At 39.7% G+C, this 24,815-nt stretch overlaps 2 protein-coding genes across 5 annotated transcripts; both read right to left on the bottom strand.

The window, feature by feature from the left end:
• Nucleotides 1–711: 711 nt before the first annotated feature.
• On the bottom strand, nt 712–7,459 carry LOC116066011 (histidine triad nucleotide-binding protein 3-like). The gene is made up of 5 exons (XM_031321730.2): nt 7,277–7,459; nt 6,559–6,676; nt 5,565–5,634; nt 1,692–1,818; nt 712–1,414 (listed from the first exon to the last, which is right to left on the bottom strand). Exons 1-5 carry the CDS (start codon nt 7,364–7,366, stop codon nt 1,277–1,279), a joined length of 543 nt encoding a protein of 180 aa, XP_031177590.1. The 5' UTR covers nt 7,367–7,459; the 3' UTR covers nt 712–1,276.
• Nucleotides 7,460–8,093: 634 nt separating this feature from the next.
• On the bottom strand, nt 8,094–24,744 carry LOC116066203 (nuclear receptor coactivator 7). Of its 4 annotated transcripts, none has more exons than XM_035995448.1 (17): nt 24,614–24,744; nt 23,509–23,676; nt 18,810–18,967; nt 16,743–16,813; nt 16,492–16,599; nt 16,296–16,397; nt 15,280–15,405; nt 14,881–15,065; nt 14,268–14,422; nt 13,111–13,710; nt 12,671–12,842; nt 12,378–12,525; nt 12,030–12,155; nt 11,732–11,884; nt 10,788–10,883; nt 10,620–10,693; nt 8,094–9,828 (listed from the first exon to the last, which is right to left on the bottom strand). In XM_035995448.1, the coding sequence occupies exons 2-17, from the start codon at nt 23,544–23,546 to the stop codon at nt 9,693–9,695; spliced, it is 2,448 nt and encodes an 815-aa protein (XP_035851341.1). In that variant the 5' UTR covers nt 23,547–23,676; nt 24,614–24,744; the 3' UTR covers nt 8,094–9,692. The 4 variants fall into 4 exon arrangements, with proteins under 4 accessions (XP_035851341.1, XP_035851343.1, XP_035851342.1 ...); XM_035995450.1 differs by having other exon boundaries at nt 14,268–14,389; XM_035995449.1 differs by lacking the exon at nt 24,614–24,744 and adding an exon at nt 24,155–24,526.
• Nucleotides 24,745–24,815: the final 71 nt, after the last annotated feature.

The following is a 24,815-nucleotide window of genomic DNA, read 5'->3' as shown; positions in this document are numbered from 1 at the left end:
AACAACTATACCTTTTATTGTATATTTTGGTGAGTTGTGTACTTGCATTATCCCAAATGTTTCCAACAATATTCAAACCAACAGAAATCTGTAATTGTGTTCAACGACACGGACTGTGTAATTTGGAGGACTGTGAATTGCATCATTTATCCTTTAACCATTAACCATGTGCTGAATAATCCAATAATTTTTTTTCAACTTGGTTGTTGCTTTGCAGGCAGCATAATTGATTGACATATAATGACTTTGTGGTGAAAATGGGTATTACGCAATAAAAGGGCCATTGGGGAAAATGTTGTCATGAAATAAAAAGAACTTGGAAAATTGACCTTTTCAAGGTAGCGTTGATACTTGAAATTCTAACCCCTTGAGATGAAACTATCTCGTTTTCAAGGGGAGCCTCAACAACATATAAGTACAACACAAATATATTTAGAACATATTTCCTAACATAGAAAAACTAAATAATACAAAACAAAGAAACACAAAACAAAGACAAATAACATTCAAGCACACACACACACACACACACACACACACACACACACACACACACACACACGTGCATAATGGGAGTTTAACTCTTGCATAATATTCATAGAGAAGAGTTAAATACATGGGAAAGGGATATCAGTGATAGCAAACAATACAGTTAGGACATTTTTATCAGAAATTGAGATGAAGTACATTTACAGCTGTACTATACTAATATACTTTATCATATTTTATTTATTGATAGTTTGTATAAAGAATCAGAATTTACAAAGTAACTAGTAACTCAATTTATTAACCAAATCTGGAGTAGAGGTAAAAAGTAACGTCAAATGAAATACTTAAGTAAATTTGGATTTAAGTAGCCTAGAGAAACGTGTGTTTGAACACCTTCCAGGATGTCTTTTGTAACAACCAGAAACTCTTATACACGGATCCATGGTGTTCGATTGAGTCCATCCATTGTTTTCTTATATCACTAACCATAAAAGTAGAATTCATTTCACACTTTGTCAATGAGTATACATTCATACACACAAAGCCTACAACAAACAGTACATGCACCTGTTTATAAGTGTGAACTGTTTGCTGCACATTCAGACAGTCTACAGTGACATCTCAATGCTATGGCTTTCCTTTCAAAATTAATTGATTTATCAATGCAGTTCAAAACACTTCATTTGTCCCCGGGAAGCATTTTTCAGAGACACTTAGTGTAGTTCAGTACTGCTTCGTTATCTCATGTACTGTCCTGTCTCAGTTTCCAGATAAGGTTCTTGACAGTTTATAATGCTGCCATTGCTGTAGTGTTCCAACATGGGAAACACAAAGCATCCTTTCCACGTGGCTCATTCTGGTTCAAAGACTCCTCTGAGATGACTGGTGGAGCATTATCCTTTAGACACTTCTGGAGACATTCTTCCTGTAAAGAGAAAGGGCAAACACATTGTCCCGATAAAAGGAGAAAGTCACTATATGCTGTGTTTCAGTATCTACATTTACATCTGATGTTGAGCCATTTGTCTGATTCACAGTAACTTGAAAGCAACAAAATAACCAGTAAGTGCACATTTATAGATCACTATAGAAAACAGTCATTTCACGGCCATTGGATGACTGTAATTTTCTTAGTAGAAGAGAATAAATCAGAAAAGGAGTAAGGAAAGTGGAAGGGGGGATTTCTAGTCCTCGACACTCACAGTAACAAATCTGTTGGTCCTTGGAATGAACTTATACTGCATGTACTCAGAGATTTGGTTGGAGGGGGCGAGCACATGCAGGTGGAGGTGATCCACTGAAGTGAAGGGAGGTTGGTGGAACCCAAGCCTGCGGAGAAAAACACATCAATGAAATGATCAGCAGCACACTGACAAACAAGTCAAAGTACAGTTTTAGAAAATTCCATAGGGAATGAAACACTTCAGCAAATAACAACCTTTGAGTGTGTATTCTCACTTTCTGTTAGTTTTTAGCTTAAAGGTGCATCATACACATTCCAAACAATTATACTTTTTCCATTACTTTAACGCAAAAGTTTGACAATTTAGGAAGTACGCTTATTCGCTTTCTGGTGGAGATAAGAAGACTGAAATCACTACATTGATCTTCTCATCTAACTCTCCACCGAATCATTTCCCAAAATGTTGAACTATTCCTTTAAACTTTTCATTCGTTCATTAAAGCTCCATTGTGTAATTTTTTGAGTTGATTCTTAGCAAAAACCCCTTTGTTCTTTCACAAATATGTTCATTCATGTGTAATTACTTCCACCAACTAATCAAAGTATTCTCGTACGCGTTGAATCTGCCATTTAGAATCATTCAGAATACATACGAGCGAGTCGCTCGAATGACGGCCGCCATGTTGCGCCTCCATCTTTAAAATACATTAGCCAAAGAGGGACCTCCGCCTTTCGCGCTTTTACACTCAGTGGCACTGTGACGAATGCCAGGGAGGGAGGGGGAGAAGATTACTCGCGACTCCCGACAGATTTGAAAGCCTGTTGAAGATGGAGTATCACGCCTATTCTCTAGGACGTGTAACGGAGTCACCAAGGGAGTTAAAAAGAGAATTAAAACAACAACGCGACAGGCAAAGCAACAAGACCAAAGTTAATATTGGAGTGGCTTCTCCAAGATGGAAAGAACTCATAAGGAGCAAGGATAGTAAAAAGGGACGCCAAGTTGCCTGTTTTCTTCTCAAAAGGTAATTCTGCCTATTTGTGTAAATTCTAAGTTTTATAGTTGCTTGGCTAACTATAGCATGGTTGTGCATAACGCTAAAACGACATTCTCCTCACGTCGATGATGAAAAAGGATTGTCTGCTGAAGGAATATTATACCATTTAGATGTGTCTTTTACTCAGAAGTGTCATAGTTAGTGGTCTCTTGACCCTGTGTGTCATAAAACTGAAGTAGGCTATTGTGTAAGGTGTACTGTTTCACAGGAGAGTCTTTGTCTGATGAAAACATGTTGGAGCAAGAGGAAGTTATGATGTATGACACACAGGGTCAAGATGTCCAATGTGGTTCAGTTGCCTAGCAACGAAGTAGAAAGTAGAAGTTGTGAAGGCCTTGCGATGGCCTTGCGCGATATCACGGACGGGAACAGGATGCCAGGACCAGTTTCATGGAGGAGGAACCTGAAGAGGATAAGAGAGTAGGGCAGAGAGAGGTCCCGGGTCAGACTCTGGAGAGACTGTGTTGGTGATAGGGTGAGCTAGTCTTGAAGGAATTCTGATCCTTATGCATAAGTTGTATTTTGCTTGCAATATCATTTACTAAAATTTGTTATAGACTAACTGAACGAATCCTGTGTATTGATTTTCTGGTCTACCATTCAACGAACACAGAACTTAAAGGAGCAGTCTTTGAGGTGACCAAATTGGAGTCAGAGAGGCTCTGGCCTTTGGGGCCAGACCAGAACTGGTCAAATTAAATCCTTCACTACCTCGTAACATAAACGTAATCATATGTGTCGTGATTTCCCTGGCAGACAACTCACGTCATGTGCAGTTGTAACACAGACTAGCTACAGCTAGAACAGCTGCGTGTAAACGATGGAGATACTAAGAGCTAATTTCGGTTTCATTGACATTGTTCATACTGCTCAGAGAAATATATTAAAAACACAAACCTCCGTTGCTTCTCTCCTACGCTGTAAACATTGCCTTACACTATTAATCTCGAACAATATACAGAATAACGAAAGCACTGAACTTTACTAACATTAGCTTGCATATGTTTGGGAACCTGATAGCTGATATTAGCAATGAAATGGTACCAAAATAACGTAAAACTATTATTACACTGGAAGGAACACTCACAGACGAAGTCATACTTCTTGGAATAATACGGCCACCGTAGGAGTTAAAATTAAGGTGACCAGATTTCTGAGACAAAATCCGGGAACATTTTCAGCTCAGAAGCGTAAATACCTCCAAAACAGGTAATTTTTTTATCTTTGTAAACTTAAAACGGGACACTGCCCCAGGGGCGTCACTAGACCTAGAGCTGCACTGGGGCACAAGCTCCCCTAGGGGGGGTCCATGGGCATGCTCCCCTGTAAGAAAATTTTGTGTATTTTAACGTTTAAATGCATCAATCTGGTGCACTTTGAAAAGAAATTCAGAGGTTAGACTAGATTATTCATATATCTATGGATGGGAATATTTGTGCTGTAGCCTGAGCTATTTTGCACCTCAGAATTTTAACCATGTACACACAGGTGGAATAGTTTTTTTCTTCATATTTTTGCATTAATGTCACTAGGAAGCAAACCAGTAGAAATATATATTCATATTTGTAAGTGGGATACATATAAGTAAGTGGGATTGTCTGGAATCTGGCAATATAATAACCATTATGGTGGAATACACTGGCTAAGCAATTTATAAAAAATATCTGTGCTGACATAAATAGTTTACATGAGAATACATTATAAAGTTGTAGACCATGTAGAAATTTTGTTGCAATTTCAAAACCGGATTACTCAGGGACCACTTGTTGTACTGATACATGTGTTGAGTGAAGAGTTTGTGAGATATTTCACAGAGTAATGGGTGTGCAGAGATTTATGCAGAATGCAAATATGATAACATTTCATGTAAGTTCAATGTTAATTTTCTTGCAATTTGTCACAGCAATGGGGTTAACACTTTTGCATGCGCTATATCCGTGTCACATTCTCATTAGGGTCTGAGCCCCCCTAAAGGTCTGATCCTAGAATCGCCCTTGCTGCTATTTCATACTTGTACTCCACCACACCTCAGAGGGAAATGTTGTAATGTGTACTGCACTACATTTATCTGACAGCTTTTGCTTTATTGCTTCACACTGGGCTTGTTTCTGCAACAGCTCACTGAGTATCAGAGGAAATATTTTCCTTTGACATTGGTCCAGTATTAAACGAGATCACTGCAGTCGGCAACGGCGAAACAAGCTACAATGTAAGTTAATAGGACGTCAATTGTACAGCTTTACGTTCATAAAAGTGCCTGTTTTGCCACTGACAGGCTCAGATTAATATTCTAAGTGTCTGACAACATTATGGAAAGTATTTCTAAGGAGGTCGACCTTTCTGTTAAAGAGTAAGATCCTTTTGCGTTCGCTAAACCCACCAGACTCCATGTAAATAAACAGTAATTTTAGCATTGTAAAATGGGCATTCTAGAACATCTCTGAGCTCTGAGGCTTGCTCTGGCTGTCTTGAGCCTGTGCGTGTAGGGTGCACGACTATTTCATTCCAATTTTGGGTCTGTCAGTCACAGTGAAAACTGGGGACATTTCCGGGGACAGCTCCAGCCGGGGACAGGTCACCGAAACCGGGGACGTCTGGTCACCCTAGTTAAAATGCGCTCGGAATGGGGGGGGCTAGAAAGTAATATTCAGTTGGCTGTCATATACAATTTCACTGCTAGATGGGAGAAATTCTTACACAATGTAGCTTTAAAGATCAAGAAAAACACAAACACCACACAAACAAACACACACACACACACACACACACACACACACACACACACACACACACACACACACACACACACACACACAAAACCTGCCCTAATCTACCTTATGTCCTTCATATCAGTGACCCCTTGGTCGTGGAGTACAGTTTTCCCCATTTCAGCCATCCTTTTAACTGTTGGATACAAGAAGATTAAGTTATTTCTTTGTAAAGATCCGGCTTAATAAAACTTACTGACAGCATGAGGTAGCTTAAACATCACCTTATTAAACTGAAGCATTTGAAGAAGGAAAACTAATGAGTGTTATTGTTTATGTAGATGTGTATTAGTTTGTAGCAGTAGCAGTGTTGTAGTAGATTCAGCAGCAGTGCTATCTCTAGTAATATAAGGTATCCTACTGTAGGTAGTTATAAAGGTGTAGTAGTAGTAGTAGTAGTAGTAAGAGTATTAGCAACAGTAGTTGTAGGAACTGTAAGCAGTTAGTATTGTAAGTAGCAACAGCAGCCGTAGCAGCTCAATAAGTGGTTCCGTGGTATTTGTAGTACTTATTGTTGTAGTGCAGGGAATTAGAGGACCTAAATGCAGAGAGCAGGCTGACGTTTTGTTGCTTTAAGGTTTATTTAACAGAAAACAAAGTTCATACAAAAGAGTCAAAGACAAAAGTGGAGGACCAGAGAACAGGATATCCAAAACCCGAACACAGAGACCACAGGGAATACTAACGGGAACGAACAAACTGGCAGGAACAAACACAAAATGATCTGACACAGGACAGGGGGAAGACAAAGACTAAATAAACAGGGTAACAAGGTAACAAGAGGCAGGTGACACAAGGGCTGGGAAACAGGTGAGAAACATCAGGCAATCACAAGGGTGGGAAAACACAGGAAGTAAAACTAGACAAGACAGCACAGAAAACCAGACTATCACAATAAAACAGGAAACAGAACATAATACAAAACAAGACCATAAATTACACAATCACAAGGAGACAAGACATAGAACCAAAATACCAGATCCAAATTAGAACGGAAAACAAAGCAAAATACCGAAACCATAACACTTATACTAGTTTGTAGTTCTCCACTGTAACTGACCGAGGCCGATGTGTCCGCTGTGCAGTGAGAGGCAGCTCTGTATGTGCTGTATGGGTACAACCAGGTAATGGTGAGGAGCAGCAGGGTCAATGTCTCTAAAACACACCAGCTCCTTGTTCTGTTGGAGGGGATGGAAATATAGAGATCAAACACTTGACCTTTAGGCCAGTGAAGGCAGTATTATTATAACTCATGTGTATACGGCTATTCAATCTGTAACAGTTGTGTGTAGTAGGAAATAGTGGGTCTGCTTCCCATGTTTTGTGCATAAAGGCATTTCCTCTTACTGTGTGGGAATACAATTGCCCCTAGGAGGAAGAGTGTAGCACACCTAGTCTCATCATTTACATTTTAGGATTTTTAAGGAACTTTGACAAGTTTATCTAGCTGCCACATAGATCACACCTTGATTTGTAGTCTACTGTAAAAGTCCATAATTGATTATCACATCTTTATCATTTTGTAGGCTACATAACTCTGTGGCCTATAAAACCTAAATAAACACTGCATCGACTATAATAAAAGACACGAAATGTGGCTAAAAGCTACAGTAAAATCAAGATATTAAACCTTTTGTGAAAACGTTACTATTTTATTGTTTGATTGTATTCAATAAGAGGTAAAATACGACCTCCTTATGTAACCCACATGAAGATGTAATAACATTATAATGTATGCTAGCAATTTAGTTGGACAACGTTGTTTAAAAGGATCTTACCTTTTTAATGACTTCAGTTTCTTTGTCTTGGTCGTTGGCTATCAAGCAGAAAATACAAGTTTCTGATTTGTTTCTCGCCATATTTCCCATAACATTTCCTTTAATGTCTTGAAATGTCTCAGCTGTTTCCTCCTCAACTCGCTGCTGGTAAACGTCTCTGATAGGCTGTACGCGTGTCGAAGATCGTCTATGTTTGCGAAGAGAGATTATTACTCAATCTTTTTTTTCCTAAATCCTCACAACAAACACTGTAGGCACACAATTGGCATCTTTAACAGGCCTTTCAAACATAAATATACAATGTTTAAATTCTATTATAGAGGAAGAAATGTAATGAAATAAATATAAAATAATGAAATGTAACAGTCAGGATATATTGACATGTAAGGCAAAAATGGTTTAAAGGGTCGGCCCACACAAATTTCCCTACGATTAAGTTCAATATGAGATATGGACAGACATTTAAGGTCTAACAAATTAAACTGTGGTGCCTAAAAACAGAGGTGGAGTGACACCTCTTTGTTCATCTTTAGTGAAGACTAGCTGCACCGAAAATGAACAAAGAGGTGTCACTCCACCTGTTTTTTTTTTTCTTTCTCTAGTTCTTGTTCCTTCTATTACGTCAAGGTGTCTTACCGTAATTTGTAAATTACAGCCTTCTTTTACGAGTCCTACAATAATAACAAGACACAATTAGGCCAGCGCTAATGTTCAATAAAAGCAATTATATAAATATAATCTGGACATGAAATCCCACCGAAGGGCTTAAACTGAAAAATGAATGTGGAAATTTAAAAAAATGCACAAAAAAACATACCCAGATATATTTAATATTTATTTAGGTTTAAATGTGGTTGCAATAACAACACAATAAATAGATCCTCAGTGATATCACAGCAGTTTTGGATTCACGAGAAATAATACTCAGGGAGCATTCACAGTTACAACACATGACAACAAAGCTCATTTTCACATGAAGCGATAACTGACATTAGTGAATAGTATGGCAGGTATCAGAACAGTGATGTCAGACATTTGCAGTATCGCATATTCATGCACTATAAGCCTGTGTTGGATACACAGGATATAAATGATTGTTTCTTTTCCGTGTTAGTAGATCTGAATTTTTTAGTTAGTGGCATACCAGACTGCAAAAAAAACCCCAGACTGTCCCTTTTCCATTTTTAAGTAAAGCAGATGCTGACCTGTGGTTGGACAGGAAGCCTCCCTCTTGTAGTGGTGATCAACTAGCATCCAGTAACAATTTTACATTGAAGAAATGCGTAATTACAAAACACAGCACTGACTCTCCTGTAGTGCAAAGTGACATCATGTTAAACTTCTACTGGCTCTCTAAACAAGAACGACAAATGATAATCAAAGAGATCAAATCGATCGATGTGAGATATGAATTCAATACTGACAGCCAGTCAGTTCTAGTGCTTGTTGGGTCCAATCAGAAACATTTAAGTACAACCATTTAAAAAAAAAAAATAATACAACTGAGCATTCTTTGTGAAAAACAGAATGTAAAAATAAAACATCTAAAACATAAAATAAAATATGATGAGCTCACAACAAATGTGAAATTAAAATAAAACATATTTGGTCATTGCAAACCTGGCTTTACCACTTGTTTTGGATTGTACGGGGGAATTAAAACATACGTAGTTGTGAGGAAATGCAATGGAACGATCTCATTCAGTTCATCTAAAACTAAAAAAATAAGAACAAGATGGCCTTCAGAGGAAGTGCAACTCTTCCATTGTAAACAATTACAACATTTTCTGCTGTGAAAATTCATTTAATGGTGGAGGATCAAAAAAAATAATCTTCCTTTCAGTTTGAAATTCATTGAATCGTTAAAAAAAAAAGAAAGATTCCAAAAGTCATCAGCACATTATCCTGTACATTCCCAAATCAACTAATTCATCATTATCTTTGCACAAATTAACCAACAGCATTATGGGATACCTTGTTCTTCCATACACACTTGAAATATGTATATGTATATATTATAGAATAACCCCAACAGTAACATCAGCAGCCTTCCTATTCTCTCTCTCCTCATATGCTTATGGTGGTAAGGCAGTCTGCATGCTGGGAAAGCTGGAGGCGTTGACAGATGTCTAAGGCAGCCAATGAATTGAGAGCAATTTTTTCACACTTCCACCTTTGAAGTGCAGAGGATCCAGACATGAACTGGCCAACCTACCTGCAGGTCAAACCCACCTCAAAAACAAGGCTACAGAAGACTGTTTCCAGTCACAACTGCACAGGCTTCTCTCACAGAACATTTAGTGTCATTGTGGGATAGCTAGGTTTGCCTCCAAGTATACAAGTGCGTAATAGACTTGGGGGTGTATGAAGGTTTGGAGCGGAGAGTGAATGTAGTTGTAGCTCGAAACAGGTGGGGCTACTCGAAGGTCCAGACCTCCACACTGTGGATGTTGAAGTCCTGCTGGGCGGAGAGCGGCTGGTTGTTGAAGGTGGCACATTTGGTGGTGGTGCCTCGGTACAGCTCAGCGTCCAGCCACAGACCCAGCTGACCACTGAAGAGAAGAGAGGGCAGAGAGTTAGAAAAAAAGGTGGACATTATGATGTTATGCAGCTCATCCTACTTACCTGTATACAAAAGTAAACTATATTTTTTTTAGGCATTTATCTATAGGACAGCTGAAGACATGAAAGGGGAGAGAGAGGGGGAATTACATGCAGCAAAGGGCCACAGGTTTTAGTCGAACCCACGGCACCTGCGTCAAGGAGTAAACCTCTATATGTGGGCCCCTACTCTACCAGGTGAGCTACCCGGGCGCCCTACAGAAGAAAACTTAAGAGAAATTGTGCTCAGTGGCTATCTAGCCTCCTGACTGGCAAGTATTGAAATTATTTACTTGGCTTTACTTGTCTTTTATTATCTAAATCTCCTACCTTTTTGATATTTTAATTCTTTTATTGTCCTTGTTTTTTTTTAATCTACACCAAATTGAGTTTAAGCCTGTAATTATTTTTGTCATTCCATTTTCGCCATATTGATTTTAGTTGTAGTTATTTTATGTCCTACTTTTTGTTTGTATTGTAAATTAAGTTTTAGTGACCTGGTGAGGTTTCACTTTAAGCCTCCCATGGGTTTCTGACCTCTCCAGCACACACTCTTTGTCTTTCCATGTGAAAGACATATGTTGTGATTTATGCTGTATACTGTTTGTATGAATGTGTGCAAACCAATAAACCAAACCAAATCAAAACCACATCATGGCAAACAATGGGTTTAGACTGTTGATATACATTTGTGCTTGGTCACAGAAAAACACATTAAACTAGCTAGTCAGTTGCTACTTACCCTCCTCCTCCCATCTGCAGAGAATCAGTATTGCCCTTCACAAAGTAAGAATTCTCCCCCGTCCAGCGGTACACCTGAAAAAATCGACAGCAAACAATGTCTGAAATTGCCATTCGTGGAATAAAACTAAATACCCAAACTGAGTTCTTAAATGAACTTTATACAAACCTTGATCTCAGGACAGAAGCTGTAGAGGAATGTCTCTCCTGTGCCGTAGCAGTGTTCGCTCACTTTGAAGGGATGAGTCGAGAAAGCCCCAAATATCTGTGATGAGAGTCAGAATCAGTTGGAGGATGAAAAAACTTGGAACAAATAATAATGATAAACAGGCTTGAACTGTTTGAACTAGTAGTTAAAACCCTCATGTGAAGTTGTATGGCTGTAGGGACATTTAAATTAGCCTGAAACATAAGTGTTTTCTTTTTTTTTTTTTTTTTTTAAATCATACACACAGGGGCCATAAACTAACTGCTAAAAACTCCAAATGTAAAAAAACAAAAACAAAAAAAACAATTATGTTGCTCCTCATGACTGGGTTGAGGATGTGCATGGATAAATAATGCTGCCTTGACAGCATTCAAAAGAAAATGTGCTAATAAAGTAAGGATTCAACCCCTGAAGTGGGAAACACCCACAGACATTTTAATTTTCATGTAAATTTTAATCCTGTGTAATATAAGAAAGACTCCAACTACACAATTTGGAAACAACATGGACGCTGCAAAGCAAGCAAGCAAAGGAAATGGATCAGATGAGCCATGAAATATCATCTGAAACAAATGTGTCCGATTATTCCGACACCGCATGAATGCAGCACAAATGCCTTATCTCGCAATGTTAACGAAAGTAAAAATCCACCCTGGTGTATCCGCCCCGTGATTTGGATCCGCTCCAAAATGTAATGGGTTCTTTCATGGCCAATGCTTCACCCTTCCATTAAGTGTCATGAAAGTCGGGCGGAAGATTTTCCCTAATTCTGCCGACAGTCAAACAAACAAACAAACAAACAAACCAACAAACCGAGCTGACAACACAACCTCCTTGGTAGAGGTAATAAATAGGTTTAACCCCATTCATTTACATACAGTACATTCCTTTAGACAGTTATCTACCTGGTTATCCATATCTTTAATGACCAGCAACACAGGACTGTCCACGTCTGCCAGGCTCCTGTACAGAGTCTTCAGGCTGGTCCCATGTTTCACAGTGCTGTAGGCCAGTCTCCAGGGGTAAATCTGCACACGCGCTGGCAAGCGACAGGCAAGCTGGAGGGCGAACACATTGTCAGATTGTGGTGCGTACTGATTAGTCTGCTGCATATTTCTTTCTCAAAGTTTTCTTGTCTGCAACTGGATTATTTTATGCGGTTCGCAGCCCAGAGGCAAGAAACAGGTTAAAATGAAAAATGACCTTCTCAATGTGTGTGTCCTGCAGCACATCACTAGCATCACTGAGCATGGGCAGTGCATCCACTGGCAATTCTCCGTCACAGCTGCTGAAACTCTGCCTACGCTTCGCCTCGTCAATGGTGATGATCTTATAACGAAACAAGCGTAATGAGCAAGTCAACAATAAAGAGAAATCAGTCAGTCATAAATGAAGTTCATTTCAAAACGTCAAAGTGCCAAGTGCAAAAAAAACATGGCATTATTGTTTATGACTGTATTAGAATTGTAAGCGAACACACTATTATAGTGTTCATTCTGTGATGTAAATAGAAGGAAGTGAGTGTGTTGTCTGCTTTTCCACTGAGCTTACCTCCCAGCTGCAAGATGCAGGGTCACTGAAGAAGTTGTCTATCATGTCCAGCTCATCTTTCTCCACCACAACAAAGCCCTGCTCCCGAGCCTCCTTCCCGTACACATGCGGAGACCACTGGACGAAAAATGCGTACAGATGGTCCACCCTGGAACACACACACACACACACACACACACACACACACACACACACACACACACACAGTATATTGAATTGATTAAAAGCACACTGCTAGCTTACACATATTGTAGTTCAAGACAAGGGTCATGGATCATCTATCGGTGTCTCACCTTTCTTGTGGCACAGCAAACCAGTACTCTGGCTGTTTGCCCCGGCCCCCAAATGAGTAGGCGGGACTAGAGGTCATCCCGGTGGCAAAGGACTTCCTCATTGGCTTTCCCACTTTGAAGCACAGGAACATGGGAGGGATTTTACTCTTCTCCTCGGATGAAGAAAGCATGTCTATAGAGAATGGGAACATTTTTAAAAACAGAGAAAGAGATTTTGATTAGTTTCATTTTATTGTAGCCTCCATCAGCGCCACACCTGGAGTCGCCAAAGTCTGAAATGTTGATATTCTACACAAAGGAGCTTTAAGAAATCCAAAGAGAACATCTGGGGACACTTCAGGGAGAGTACATTTTTCAATATTTAAAATGTAAAATGACCAATAGCTACAATAATTGTGACAATCTACCTATGGGTTTAATATCTAGTTTATAATTCCTACCTTCTATTGGAGCCTGCACCCTCTCCAGCAGCCATGACTTCACTTCTGCCTCATAGTTTTTCTTCCGCGTCTCCTCCTCACTGAGTTCAGCCCCACCTGCTGGTCTGTCTGGGCTTTGTCTCTTAGGACTCGAGTCCCCACGAACCTCGGATGCCTCCTTCAGACTCAATTCCCTGTTTTGGTCCACTGGTGCGCCGATTATTTTATAATGTGCGTGTGCACCATTTAGCAGCTCTCCGGTCCCTTTAGGTGTGATATCTTTGGTTTCCTCTTGGTTTGTTGGTTTACGACACGAGTCACCCTGTTTTTTAGTCTCTGAAGAGAATTGTATTGACTCTCTATCCTCAATAGAGTTGTTCTGAGCTACGCCCTCATCCTCTTCATCATCCAGCTTTACTTTAGTTTGACCAAGAATCGACTTGTCCTGAAAGTCTGCCCGGCCTGGGCGGCTGGGTCCGAGTTCCTGTTGGTCCCTGCTGACAGTGCTGAGTGTTTTGGACATCTCCTCTGCCTCTTCAATGCTCCCGTTGACAGTTGGCTCCAACTCTGTGAAGCCTTCGTCTGACGGAGATTTCTCTGTCTGCTCGCCCTCTGTGCTCGCTGGTATTAAGATAAGACAGTTTTTTTTAAAAGACTACTAATACATTTTCATTTCAAATCACGTTTATGGATTAATTATTTGGTTTGTACAATCAACGGCCATCACAATTACTCTACCGACAGTCGAAACCCAGAGTTCACTCAGTTTCCTATCTATCACAGAAGACAAAAAAAAAAATATTCACATCTGAGAAGCTGGACTCAGCATCAATAAGTTTTAGCTTGTTGAAGATTAAGCCTCAATTGTCAGTAAATTGATATGAAAAATACATTTTAACTTATGCAAAAGGCAAATGTGGATGCTCAAGAGTCTAAAGAGAAATAAATAACTACAAATTTGGTCAGTGAGCTGAATTTGAAAATTCACTAGATACTTTAATTCATAAAAAAACCCATCAAAAAACACCCCCAAATAGTTGCTGGTTGTAGAGAGTAAAACAGATAAGACTAAAAAGTCATAACCCAGAGTTACCACCATTTAGGAGTGATTTCATTCACTGCTAAGATTAAGAAAAAGGACCATTTACAGTCGACATTGGATGACATGATGAGGTTACCGGTTTCTGAGAGGGTTGATTCCATGTCGTCCAAGACGATTGGTCGCTTTGGATCAAGAGCTTCATAGCGGCTGAAAGGGTTTAGATCTCGCTCTGACGGCAGTTGCTCCCACTCGCCAGGCCTGTACACAGGACACAAATCCTGGGGTAGGTCTCTGTGGGGTCACGGGGCATCACACATACCGCACCGCAAACCAGGATGAAAATGAAAAGAGAAAAAAGAAAAAAAAGGTCCAAACAGAAATTATAAATGACCAAAATGACAAAACAAAATAACTCATGTGATGTGAAACAGCAAATTAATCAAAAATTTAAAAAAAGATCAATGAAGAACAAATCAAAAACTGGAATCTGAGAGTCTTATAAACCCACTGCTAGACAAGATCCAGTGGAAACAAAAGGTACTTGATAAAAAAAGGATGTGTTAAAGAGGCAAACGTGAAAAGTCCTGTGAATCGAAAGGACTTTTTGTACAGGTTAAGTCTTGAGAAGAACAAGAAAAACTGGAAACTGGAAAGAGGAAGAAGAAAGGAGGAATCGGAGCTGAGGGCTGAAAGAAGAACCTTTACAAAAGAGGGAAATTTAGGAAAGTGAGACGGTTCAGAGCTCTTACGATGGCAGAGCATCTTTGAGCTTCATGCGCGACACGTCGTTATACAGCGCCACAGAGACCACCTCCTCCATGGGGCAGATCAGGCCGTACTCCTCGCAACCGAGCTCGATCACCAGGGGGTCTGACTTGTGGGGGTCAAACATGATGTTGTTGGGGGTGACAATCAGCACGCCTCCCACCACTCCCTGCAACAATGAAAAAACACAGGCAGTGAGCGGGAGGGGGGGGGCAACAACGCCACAGCTGGATCGAAAACACCAAAATACAAAATACCAGAGTGGTAGCCGCTAATAGATACTGTTTTGTTGAGTATATAAAATGTCGGAAAAATCTAATCTCATATTACCAGAGTAATTAAGGAAACTAAGTGTTTCTGCATCCATTTTCAAGGTTTCTTACCATGCCATCGGTGAAATATTTGCAGCTCATCTTGATGAATTTAACCGTTGCCGGGCTCTCGTCCTCGGAGTTTGGGGAGAGCTCACGCCGGAGGGACTTTGCTGACATGCAGTTTGAAATGCCGCCCTGAAGGAAGTTAAGAGGACCTGATCAGAGACCTGAATGTTATGTGTTTAGTGCAGCTAGTTTTGAAGTGTATAATCACCGTGTGGTTTCAGCTCTCATCCTTTCACCTTTACTGATTCAGAGATTTTAGGCCACTAGAGCATTTACATTTGTTACCCACTTTTCAAAGTGTCCAAAAGTAGCTTTTTCATTTGACTGTCAAATGCTGGAAGATTAATCATATACATAACCTAAGACTTTGGTAAACTCATTTCACCGAAACAATTAAACATACAACACATCATAAGCTAAGGTTTGTTTTCAAAGAAGATTTGAGGAATTTCAAAAAGCTAACATCACCGTTTCAGCTTTAGCGCCAAATTATCTCTCTACACGTTGCTCTAGAAAAGAAATTGGGCGTCCCTATACGCAAAGCTGAACATTTTGATATGTAACACATGGGGATAAGTTTAATGCAAATACCCTTAAAACGTAAATTTAAGAAGACATGTGAAAATGCCCTTAGACCTCAGAGGGTTAAACATAATTGCCTCACAGTTAGAGAGCCAGTGTAGATGGACAATTTTGGACAAAGCTTGAAAACACACAAAAGAAGCTGTTATATTATCTAATTAACAACAACTTAACTCCTACCATAATTGGTGGAAGACAGAAAACCTTTTTAAACACATTTGTTTCCTAAATGGCTACTGTAAACTACTGCACAATGTACTCTAAGATAAGATAGACTTTATTAATCCCACACTGGGGAAATTCCTGTGCTACAGCAGCTCAAAGAAAACAAATGTACACACATCAGAATAACACAAATACACATTTAGTAGACATAGGAGAAAAAAATATATACATAAAGTATATCTAAGCAACATAATGAATTCCTTCCTACTTACATGTGATGCTTTCTCTGATACGCCATTTGTAAAGGAGGGATCAGAGGAACTCAGAGACCTTAGGTCAGTTTCTGACTGGCTCACATCGGGGACAAACAGCTTCTGTATTTATTAAGATGGACAGCAGATGGTTAGCCGGTCGGAGGAATAATGAGGGAAGTGAGGCAGTGGTTCGTGTTACTGCCGAGGTTCTCACCTGACCGGGGTAGACACTGCGAGAGAAGAGCTTGTTCAGCTGGACCAGTTTGTTTGGGGTGATGTTGAACTTGAGTGCGATGCTGATGAGGGAGTCATCAGGTCCTACCTGTAACAAGAACATGAACTCATTTTTTTATTTTTTATAAAAGCACACAGGTGAAAATACTATCTATAACTAATACAATCTATAACTTTTCTGTTAATAAGTCAGAATGTTATTTTGATTTGTTTTCACTTAGTTTGACTCACGATGAAATCCACTGTCCCTGGTGGCCTCTTCTTCTCCCTCTTTGACTGATTCTTACTTTCACTGCCATCGTCTAGAAGGGAAACAGAAAATGAGAAAAGGTTTTTGCAGACACCTCTAGTGTGCGCCCCATGTAGGCTGAGTCCTTGGCTAGTGGCCCGGGTTCAAATCCGACCTGCGGCCCTCTGCTGCGTGTCATCCCCTCTCTCTCCCTCCTTTCCTGTCTATCCACTGTCACTATCTAATAAAGTGAAAAGCTCAAAAAATTAACTTAACATTTTTTTGCAGACTGAGGACAATTAAAAACGGACAATAATCTCATACTGATAAAAAAAAACAATTATTCTTGTAAGAAATGAATACATGGTCTACAGATATATCATGTATGTATGTGTATGTATGTTTCTACCATAAACAGTAAAAATGAAAACCCCATTGGATGAGGGCGGTGCAAAGAAATACCCCACCAAAGACTTCTAAGTATCCTGTGCTTAACTGCCTTTTGAGTCAGTACCAGTGCTTGTTTGTCCCCTATCATTATCCAGCCTTAAAACACTGCCCCCCCACATGCTGAAGCAGTTATCATAAACACACTCACGCACAATCTGACCCTTGTAGTAGACAAGGTCCACAGTCAACATTTTCTTCTTGCCAAGAACACAGAAGCTATTAGCGTACCACTCCCTGAATGCTAAATTACACTGCTGCCTCCTCCATGGAAACAGAGAGCATGACTAAGCATTACACAGCCAGACTCTTGACTGTACCGAGCATCAAAAACAAAAGTGCTGTCACTTCTGGGAACACTGTCGCTTATTCATTGCATTTATACTGGGCTGTGGATGTGCTACGAAGTCTTGCAGGCTATGGACTTTTAGCTGAAAGTGCATATAACCTAAAGAGTTATGTTTGTCTGTTACACTGCAGAGCATCGTATTTTGAGTTGATGGGCTGCAGTCAGGTAACAATGTTGAGGTCTTATTAAAACACATACTGCAGAGTTTACACAGCTGGCTGACCCACTGCACGCATGACTGAAGTCCATTACCACTGTCAATATGGAGTTGGTGATGATTTATGCTTTAATGATAGCATGATGCTCATAATGTAGTATACACTGAAGACAAAATGCAAGTTAGATTATGTTTATTGTTAAGTCAAATATGAAGCTATAGATTTGTTCAGACAATTCGCCTAAACTGACCATCAAAAATCATTTACTTTTGTCATTGTCAATGTACACACTGAGTTCAATAGCCCAACGATACAATGTAGTTGATTATTATGCCTGGCGTATTTCAGCATTTTTCTCCTATGTTTGAAATAAATCCTCAAAAACCCTGAAAAAAGTTTTTTCTTTCACATTGAAGAGTCATATTAATGGCAAAGATGCTTCCGTCATAAATAGGTTTTTATGTCATTTTTAAGCAGAACTTAAAGGCATCATAGCATTTCTATTGGGATTTAACCCTCGCAACAACTCTCAAACTTTGTGAGGAAAGCGCCTTAAATGTAAACGCCAACTGTAAAACAGTACAGGATGAAAGGTTATGTAACTTCCTGTTTAAAACTGCTGAGGCCGTTTCCATCACAGAGGGCCCTTGTATTGCATATCAGTCAAATAAATAACAGAGCAGAAGAATATAATTAACATTGACAGTAATACTAATACCACTCGTTGACATATTGCTTATCTGAAAATGGAAATTTACAGAGGGCAACAAAAAAAAAAATTTCATTCAAACCCGCTTTGAATGGAGAAATTACACCAAAGTTGATTTTAATTGCCATAATAGTGGACTATGACTACAATATTTCTGACTTAATTATAATTCCGCAGCAGTGTCACAAAGCTTCTGTAGATGGGAGAGTCCTGCATTCAGGAAACAGAGGGTTTGCTCTGTAAAAGGCTGAGCTAGATGACGAGGAGCTAATCTGTCTGATCATACTAAGTAGGACAAGATAAGTCTTTCTGCGCCACGTTGTCTCAGCAGAGCAGCTCCAGTTCTCGAGGTGTCTGTGTATTTACACACTGCAAATCTTCTGGGAGTTTTTGATACAGGTCTTACCCGAGCCTGCAGTTGGCTTTTCTGTTATTCTCTGGAGGTCTTTCTTCCTGTTGGGGTCGCTGTCATTTGGGATGTCTGGACAGGAAATGATCCCCGGGTTCTGCTCAGCCACATTCTTCTCGGACTGGCTCTGCTTGAGCTGTCTCCGCCTCTTCAGCCTGATGGGACACCAGAGGAGATGGACATATATATTTAATAGAAGTAAAATCCAGAAAGCACAGGAGTGTAAATGGCCATTTGACCACATTTGTTAAACTTACACCATGACAAATCTTTCTTGGTTGGGATCAATGTACAGTTTGTATGAACATGTAGCAGGCATATAGTTGACCCATTTTAATGCTAAGGTGATGACCTTTCCATAATAAAATATCAACTTGTTATTTTTTTATCAGTGTTGCAGTTGACTCCAAGCGGCAGCACATGCTTGTTTGTAATGTCATCAAAACTTCTGTTGTAAATTCAGACGTGTCGTCCAGATTCTGCTTTTGTGCTCAAAGGTATTGCATTGAGCTTTAACTTTTCTCTCTCTTTACTTTGCTGCGTCAGCTGTATTTTCCTCACAGACTTTGCTTTCCCCCTGTTTAATCATTGATAGGGGGGCAATTATGTAATGGCATCTCGAGACCCTGTTGGGGTTTATTAAGGGGGGAAACTGCAGTGCAGTGTAACCACGGGTTAGTGGTGCACTTAAGGATAGTGCGAGCCAGATGAGCCCCGCTGAAACCTTAAAGTGTGGATATGAGTATGCTAAGAAAGACCAAATTGATTTATCATAAGCTTTGAGTGATAGGGGCAGTGTTGCCCTGCAAAGCCCCGGGCAAAGGAAGAATAAAAAAAAAAGCGAAAAGAGAAGCGTTTTAAGTGTTAAAATGCCTTTATGGAAAGGCAAGAGTGGGTCGATAAGGCTGCAGACAGACACAGTTCAGGACTCTCCCATAGTCTGAGGTCTCTCTCTCCCATATTAACGGATGCAGCACACATCTTGTAGTGAACTCAAGAGTCTACAGCACAGTCTCAACAGAACCGTCTGTTTCACTCTGGGGCATTTGGCAGAGTATCTCTCGAGCCATCAGTTTAAGATTGGCGCCCTTCTTGTCTCTCCTCTAACCTTCAGTCTGTGTATCCATTCCCGGCATAATGACAGAGAAAGCCCAATATGGTAAGTATCAAGTGAAAAATGAAAATACAAAAAACACACACCAAATAACTAATAACATAAATAATCACAGCCCTCAAGACAATAGGCACATATAGTAGCAATAATCATTGGATTCTTTTTTGCAATATGGATGTTTACATGATCTGAGATTATTTTTATTTCTTGTTTTACCTGTCAATCGAATTGTTTTCATGTTTGGTATATGTGTAGTTTTGATATAGTCTTATTATCGGATGCAATGTTGATGTTGTTACTTTATTGTTTACTGTATTAAATGTAAGTGCAAACATTGTTGACTGTATGTATTTTATTTAAAAATGGATCCCAGGAAGAGTAGATGTTGCCATGGGAACAACTAGTGTAGATTCCGAAAAATCGATAAACAATAAACTTGGACTCCAAAACATTAATATAGCCTAGTTGTTTTTAGGCAAATTCCTGTTTGTGTTTGCTGTTGATTTGCTGGAAAATAAGTTCTCTAGTGGACTAGTAGCTTTTCCTTCAGGAAATTTCTGTATTGCAATACTCAATCTACCCCAAACGTTCTTGCGGCAAAGAGGCATGCCCAAAGTGTGATGCTAGCACCACGAGGCTTCATGATGAAAATTGTGCATTATGTGCATGTAGGCTTACATCAACAATATAATTTAATACGACAGCCACAAAGTAATTTTGGTGTCATCAGAAAATAGAACATTTTCCCACTTTAGTTCACACAGTGTCCCACATATCTTCTGGCAAACACCGGCCAGGATGTCGTGCAAGTTTTCTCAACAGCCATTAAGCTGTGACCAGTGAAATCACCAAGACAACCGTAACTTCATGTGCAGTGTCTCTCTATCTCAGCCATGGATCTCTGTAGCTCCTTTAGAGTTGCCATGAGCCTTTTTGTGGCATCAAGCACAAGTGTTTGTGCACAGCCTGCTCTGAGAAAATGTACAGCTATTGTTAATGCCTGGTCTTATTGTACTTACTGTATGTTCAGTGCCTTTGAATCTTTAGTAAACTTGCTGCAGATGTATGTGCATGCATTTATTTTATGTTTTGTTACTGCTTGATTTAGATCAGTTTGTTGATATATTTTTCACTTATTAACATTAGAGAGTATTGTTTTCATTTAGTGTCAAACAATTCTGATTACATGTAAAGGCTTTCACTTTTGTAAAACAATCAAACATGAAAAACGGGCTAGTACTTGTTATTGGCATGTGTATGTTGCACAATGACCTTTCCTCCATTCGTCAGGAAGCGAGGCAGCATATGGCGCAACTAGCATGAGAGCTACATGTTATAGCAGTAGCTATGTTGGGATATAAGGATGGTTTTCCTTCCTGACACGTTCACTTGCTGTCCGCACAATATAGCTATAGGTCTTTACAGCAAATATAGGTCTGCATGATGTATTCATATTGCACCTTTCCACTGTTGCTACTCCCTCACACTAGCTGCCACCTTTGCAGGAAAACACCACCTCTGACTCAGCTCACAGCCTGCAATCCTATTGCAATCTAATGCACTGCTTCCCTTATAACTAGGGAGTGACTGAAATGTGATACCATTACAAAATAATATATTAATATTTCCAACATAAGCCAATCAAATCAATAAAACCCAAGACAAATGGCAGGTTTGTACTAGGCTGTCAGCAAAGCCTGAACAAGTAACCTAAGGCATAATAATCAAGAATAATACCCATTAGGCTACACTGCATTACCTCACATCATTTATCACAAACCCACACTCAACAACTCTGATATTAACAGCACACTCAGCAGACGACTTCTGCTTATCCATAAATCAACTTGTTTTCCGGTTTCGGGTACGCTTCAGCCTTAATTCACATTTAGGCATTAAACAAGACTAACAAGTTATGTTTATGTTTTTGGCGCTATGATATACTGTTTATGTTAAAACCGGCCAGGCAAAGATGAGCCTTTTCTTTCTGACGTCTCATCTCGACGTCAGAAAGAAAGGGCTGATCTTTGTTCATAACCCGCAGATTTCTTGTCAGTCTATGCACCTTAGCTGTGATAAGCCTCTTTCCACGCACTTCCTGCTATCAGGTTACACAATGCTGCCAAAATCCAATTTTACAGTCCACATCATCGGCGTGGGCCAAGAAACTCTGACGCATGATTCGGACAGGAGGCTGTATCTGCTGACAGACAGGTCACTTAACAGTATGGATCTATGATTCAATAAAAGCCACAATGTCATTTCCAACATGCATGAAAACATTTTTGGACTCCAGCATGTGATACTTGGGCTGAGAGACATACTGTAGATATAAATATCACAGGAGCCAAAACACTTCCTTTCAACAGATTTATATTATAATATCTGTTTGTTTGGATAAAAGAACTCGCAAATCGATGCTCATCATTCATTGAACTTAAATACTTAATATCTAGACTCTAATTATTAATTTAAGTAATGATGTTCTCCTGAATCGTACCCTGCAGGTTAGATTGAACACAGCTATTTCCTCCCCTAAAGTCTATCAATACAGGGCCCCACAGGGCTGCGTTTTGTCTCCTATACTGTATACTAGGGGTGTCTTCACTGGTCTCACTATTCAATTTGATTGTCCTGTCAACGATTTGATACGATTCGATATCCTGATGCATCACGACGCGCCACCTCCTCAAATTTATTATATATTATATATATATTATATTATAATACAATGATTAATTTCACCACCCCTACTGTATATACAGTAAGTGTTGAGCTTCAGTGTTGAGCTTCAGTCTACACTTACACCTTTTTTAAGTATGCAGATGATACAGCCTTGGTGGGGCTCCTAAAGCCTGATAACTCATTCTTGGGTGGTTTTGAGGAAGAGGTAGGGGACTTCACTAAACGGTGTTTAGACAATTTCCTTGAGCTCACTGTGACTAAAACTAAATAAATGGTCATCAATTTTGGACGTAGTAGAGTTGAGAAATCCCACTCACCAAGGTTTACTATGAACCCATTCAAAAGAGTTAACACTTACAGATAGTTAAGGGATAGAGATTGATGTCTAGCTAAAGTTTGACGTATGTGCCATTGCAAAGGTAAAAAAACAGCAACTGGGAATGTTTTTTTCTTATGGAAACTGTCCAAATTTAATGTGGATCGTTTTGTTTTGCAACTGTTTTACAAGGCTGTACTACAGAGCATCGTGTAAGAACAGCCATGTTCAGCAAGTATTTGTTCCTTCAGCAATTAGAATGATTAATGAGAGAGACAAACAAAAACATGGTGTTTTGCTCATGGCTATAAGGAATGGTAATCTGTATGAAATATTTGTATGGTGCAATATATATATATATATATATATATATATATATATATATATATATATATATATATATATTTATTAATTAGTGGATTATAATGCTGATGTATTTTTGTATTTATTAGTGTGTGTGTCAGCATATGCTAGAGTGAGGGTACTTGGAAGTGCTGTGTGTGTGTCTGTGGGAGGAAAAATACCTGAATTACATGCAAATGACACACATTCAAAACAAACAAACACACAGAGTCCCTTACCTGGCAAAATATCCCGGCTTCCTGTCTCTCTTTTCCATCGGGCCAGGGTCCTAAATCTGCATGCAGTCAAGCGCATCCATTAAAACATTCACCTTACACACCTACGCCTAGTCAGTGTGTCCAAGCCAGGGGACTTGGGAAGATTACCTCTCACACTTCTTTCTTGTCCTGCAAAGAAAATAAACGAGGGAATTAGCAGGCTCACCGGGTGCCTCACTCAACAACACTCTCTACAATGCAAAAGCCTCGGCAGCCTAAGTAGAGGGCGAAGCACCCTGATAATAAGCATGTCAGGCCACTCAGCTGACAATGGCTGACCAACAGGAGGAAAATGCATCACTCTGCTGCAGAGGAAAGACACATCTGCTACTAGTTAATGTCGCCACAGCAAACATGCGTTTTATTATGTAATTATGCTTCATCACAACAGTGTGTCTATTATCAGCGACATCATCTTGGGAATCCAGTTGATGTAAACATGCAGACTGGCTACACTCACAGCTAGCTGTAACTACAGGATTGAGCGAAAATGAAACTATCGGTTACACGCAAGTCACACACCCTAAAGAACAGAAATCAGGCAACTGCGGTTCATTCATGTGTTGTTGCCTGAAAGCTTTATAACAGGTAACGCTAAATAGCTTACCACAAAGGAAAGGCTAAATTTGAAGCAACGTTACCGCACCTAGCTACATTCCTCAGTTTGTATAGCAGCTTGCTCAATTGGAATTCCTCTTTTGACTCGGACCATTGAACAGCCTCTTCTTAAGGTGCAGCAGTAAACAAAAGACAGATATCCAGTTGTGCTAATGTTAAAGCAATGTGTGCGATCGCCAGGTATAATGTTAAGCAGACACAGTGAACATGGTCCAGATTTCAAACCGATTCAACAGCTGATGCTAACTGTGCTAGCTAGCCACTTTGTTTACAAGACAATAGCAACCTGGTGGATATGGTAAGGATAATCTATTCGGTTCAGGCAGCCACTAGACCCTTCTCTTAAAATAGGTTATTCCAGTTCATGCAAGCTGATCTAACGCTGACGCCAAACACAACGGCGCATTTAAACGCCAAATCTGACAGAAAAATAGGCAGCTAAATTTACCTTGCGTGCATTCTCCAACAGCTAATATCAAAATGAAGCCCCCTTCACTACGCCCTCTGGTGTCATGTGCACTGTAAAAACATGAGCTCACCCGTAGCTTGTCTTTACCGTTAGCTAACGTTAACGCCATCTTAAGTTTGCTTAGGTAGGTTGAAGATTTAATTGTCAGTCGATATTACACTGCACGGTGTAGATAACCGAA

This window comes from Sander lucioperca, chromosome 19 (genome assembly GCF_008315115.2).
Source record: "Sander lucioperca isolate FBNREF2018 chromosome 19, SLUC_FBN_1.2, whole genome shotgun sequence".
NCBI classification, from domain to species: domain Eukaryota; kingdom Metazoa; phylum Chordata; class Actinopteri; order Perciformes; family Percidae; genus Sander; species Sander lucioperca.
Note: the sequence above shows the minus strand (reverse complement) of the source record. Positions and strands in the feature narration are given on the sequence as shown.

What these genes read in the sequence shown, in the direction of transcription:
- LOC116066011 (XM_031321730.2), bottom strand. Translation starts at nt 7,366, where the DNA reads ATGGGAAATATGGCGAGAAACAAATCAGAAACTTGTATTTTCTGCTTG. An exon ending in CAGCGGACACATCGGCCTCG is followed by an intron (nt 5,635 to 6,558) that starts GTCAGTTACAGT and finishes TGTATCCAACAG; the next exon opens with TTAAAAGGATGGCTGAAATG. An exon ending in GGACCAACAGATTTGTTACT is followed by an intron (nt 1,415 to 1,691) that starts GTGAGTGTCGAG and finishes TTCTCTTTACAG; the next exon opens with GAAGAATGTCTCCAGAAGTG.
- LOC116066203 (XM_035995448.1), bottom strand. Translation starts at nt 23,546, where the DNA reads ATGGAAAAGAGAGACAGGAAGCCGGGATATTTTGCCAG. An exon ending in AAGCCGGGATATTTTGCCAG is followed by an intron (nt 18,968 to 23,508) that starts GTAAGGGACTCT and finishes GTGTCCCATCAG; the next exon opens with GCTGAAGAGGCGGAGACAGC. An exon ending in GCTTCTGTCCTGAGATCAAG is followed by an intron (nt 10,694 to 10,787) that starts GTTTGTATAAAG and finishes CGATTTTTTCAG; the next exon opens with GTGTACCGCTGGACGGGGGA.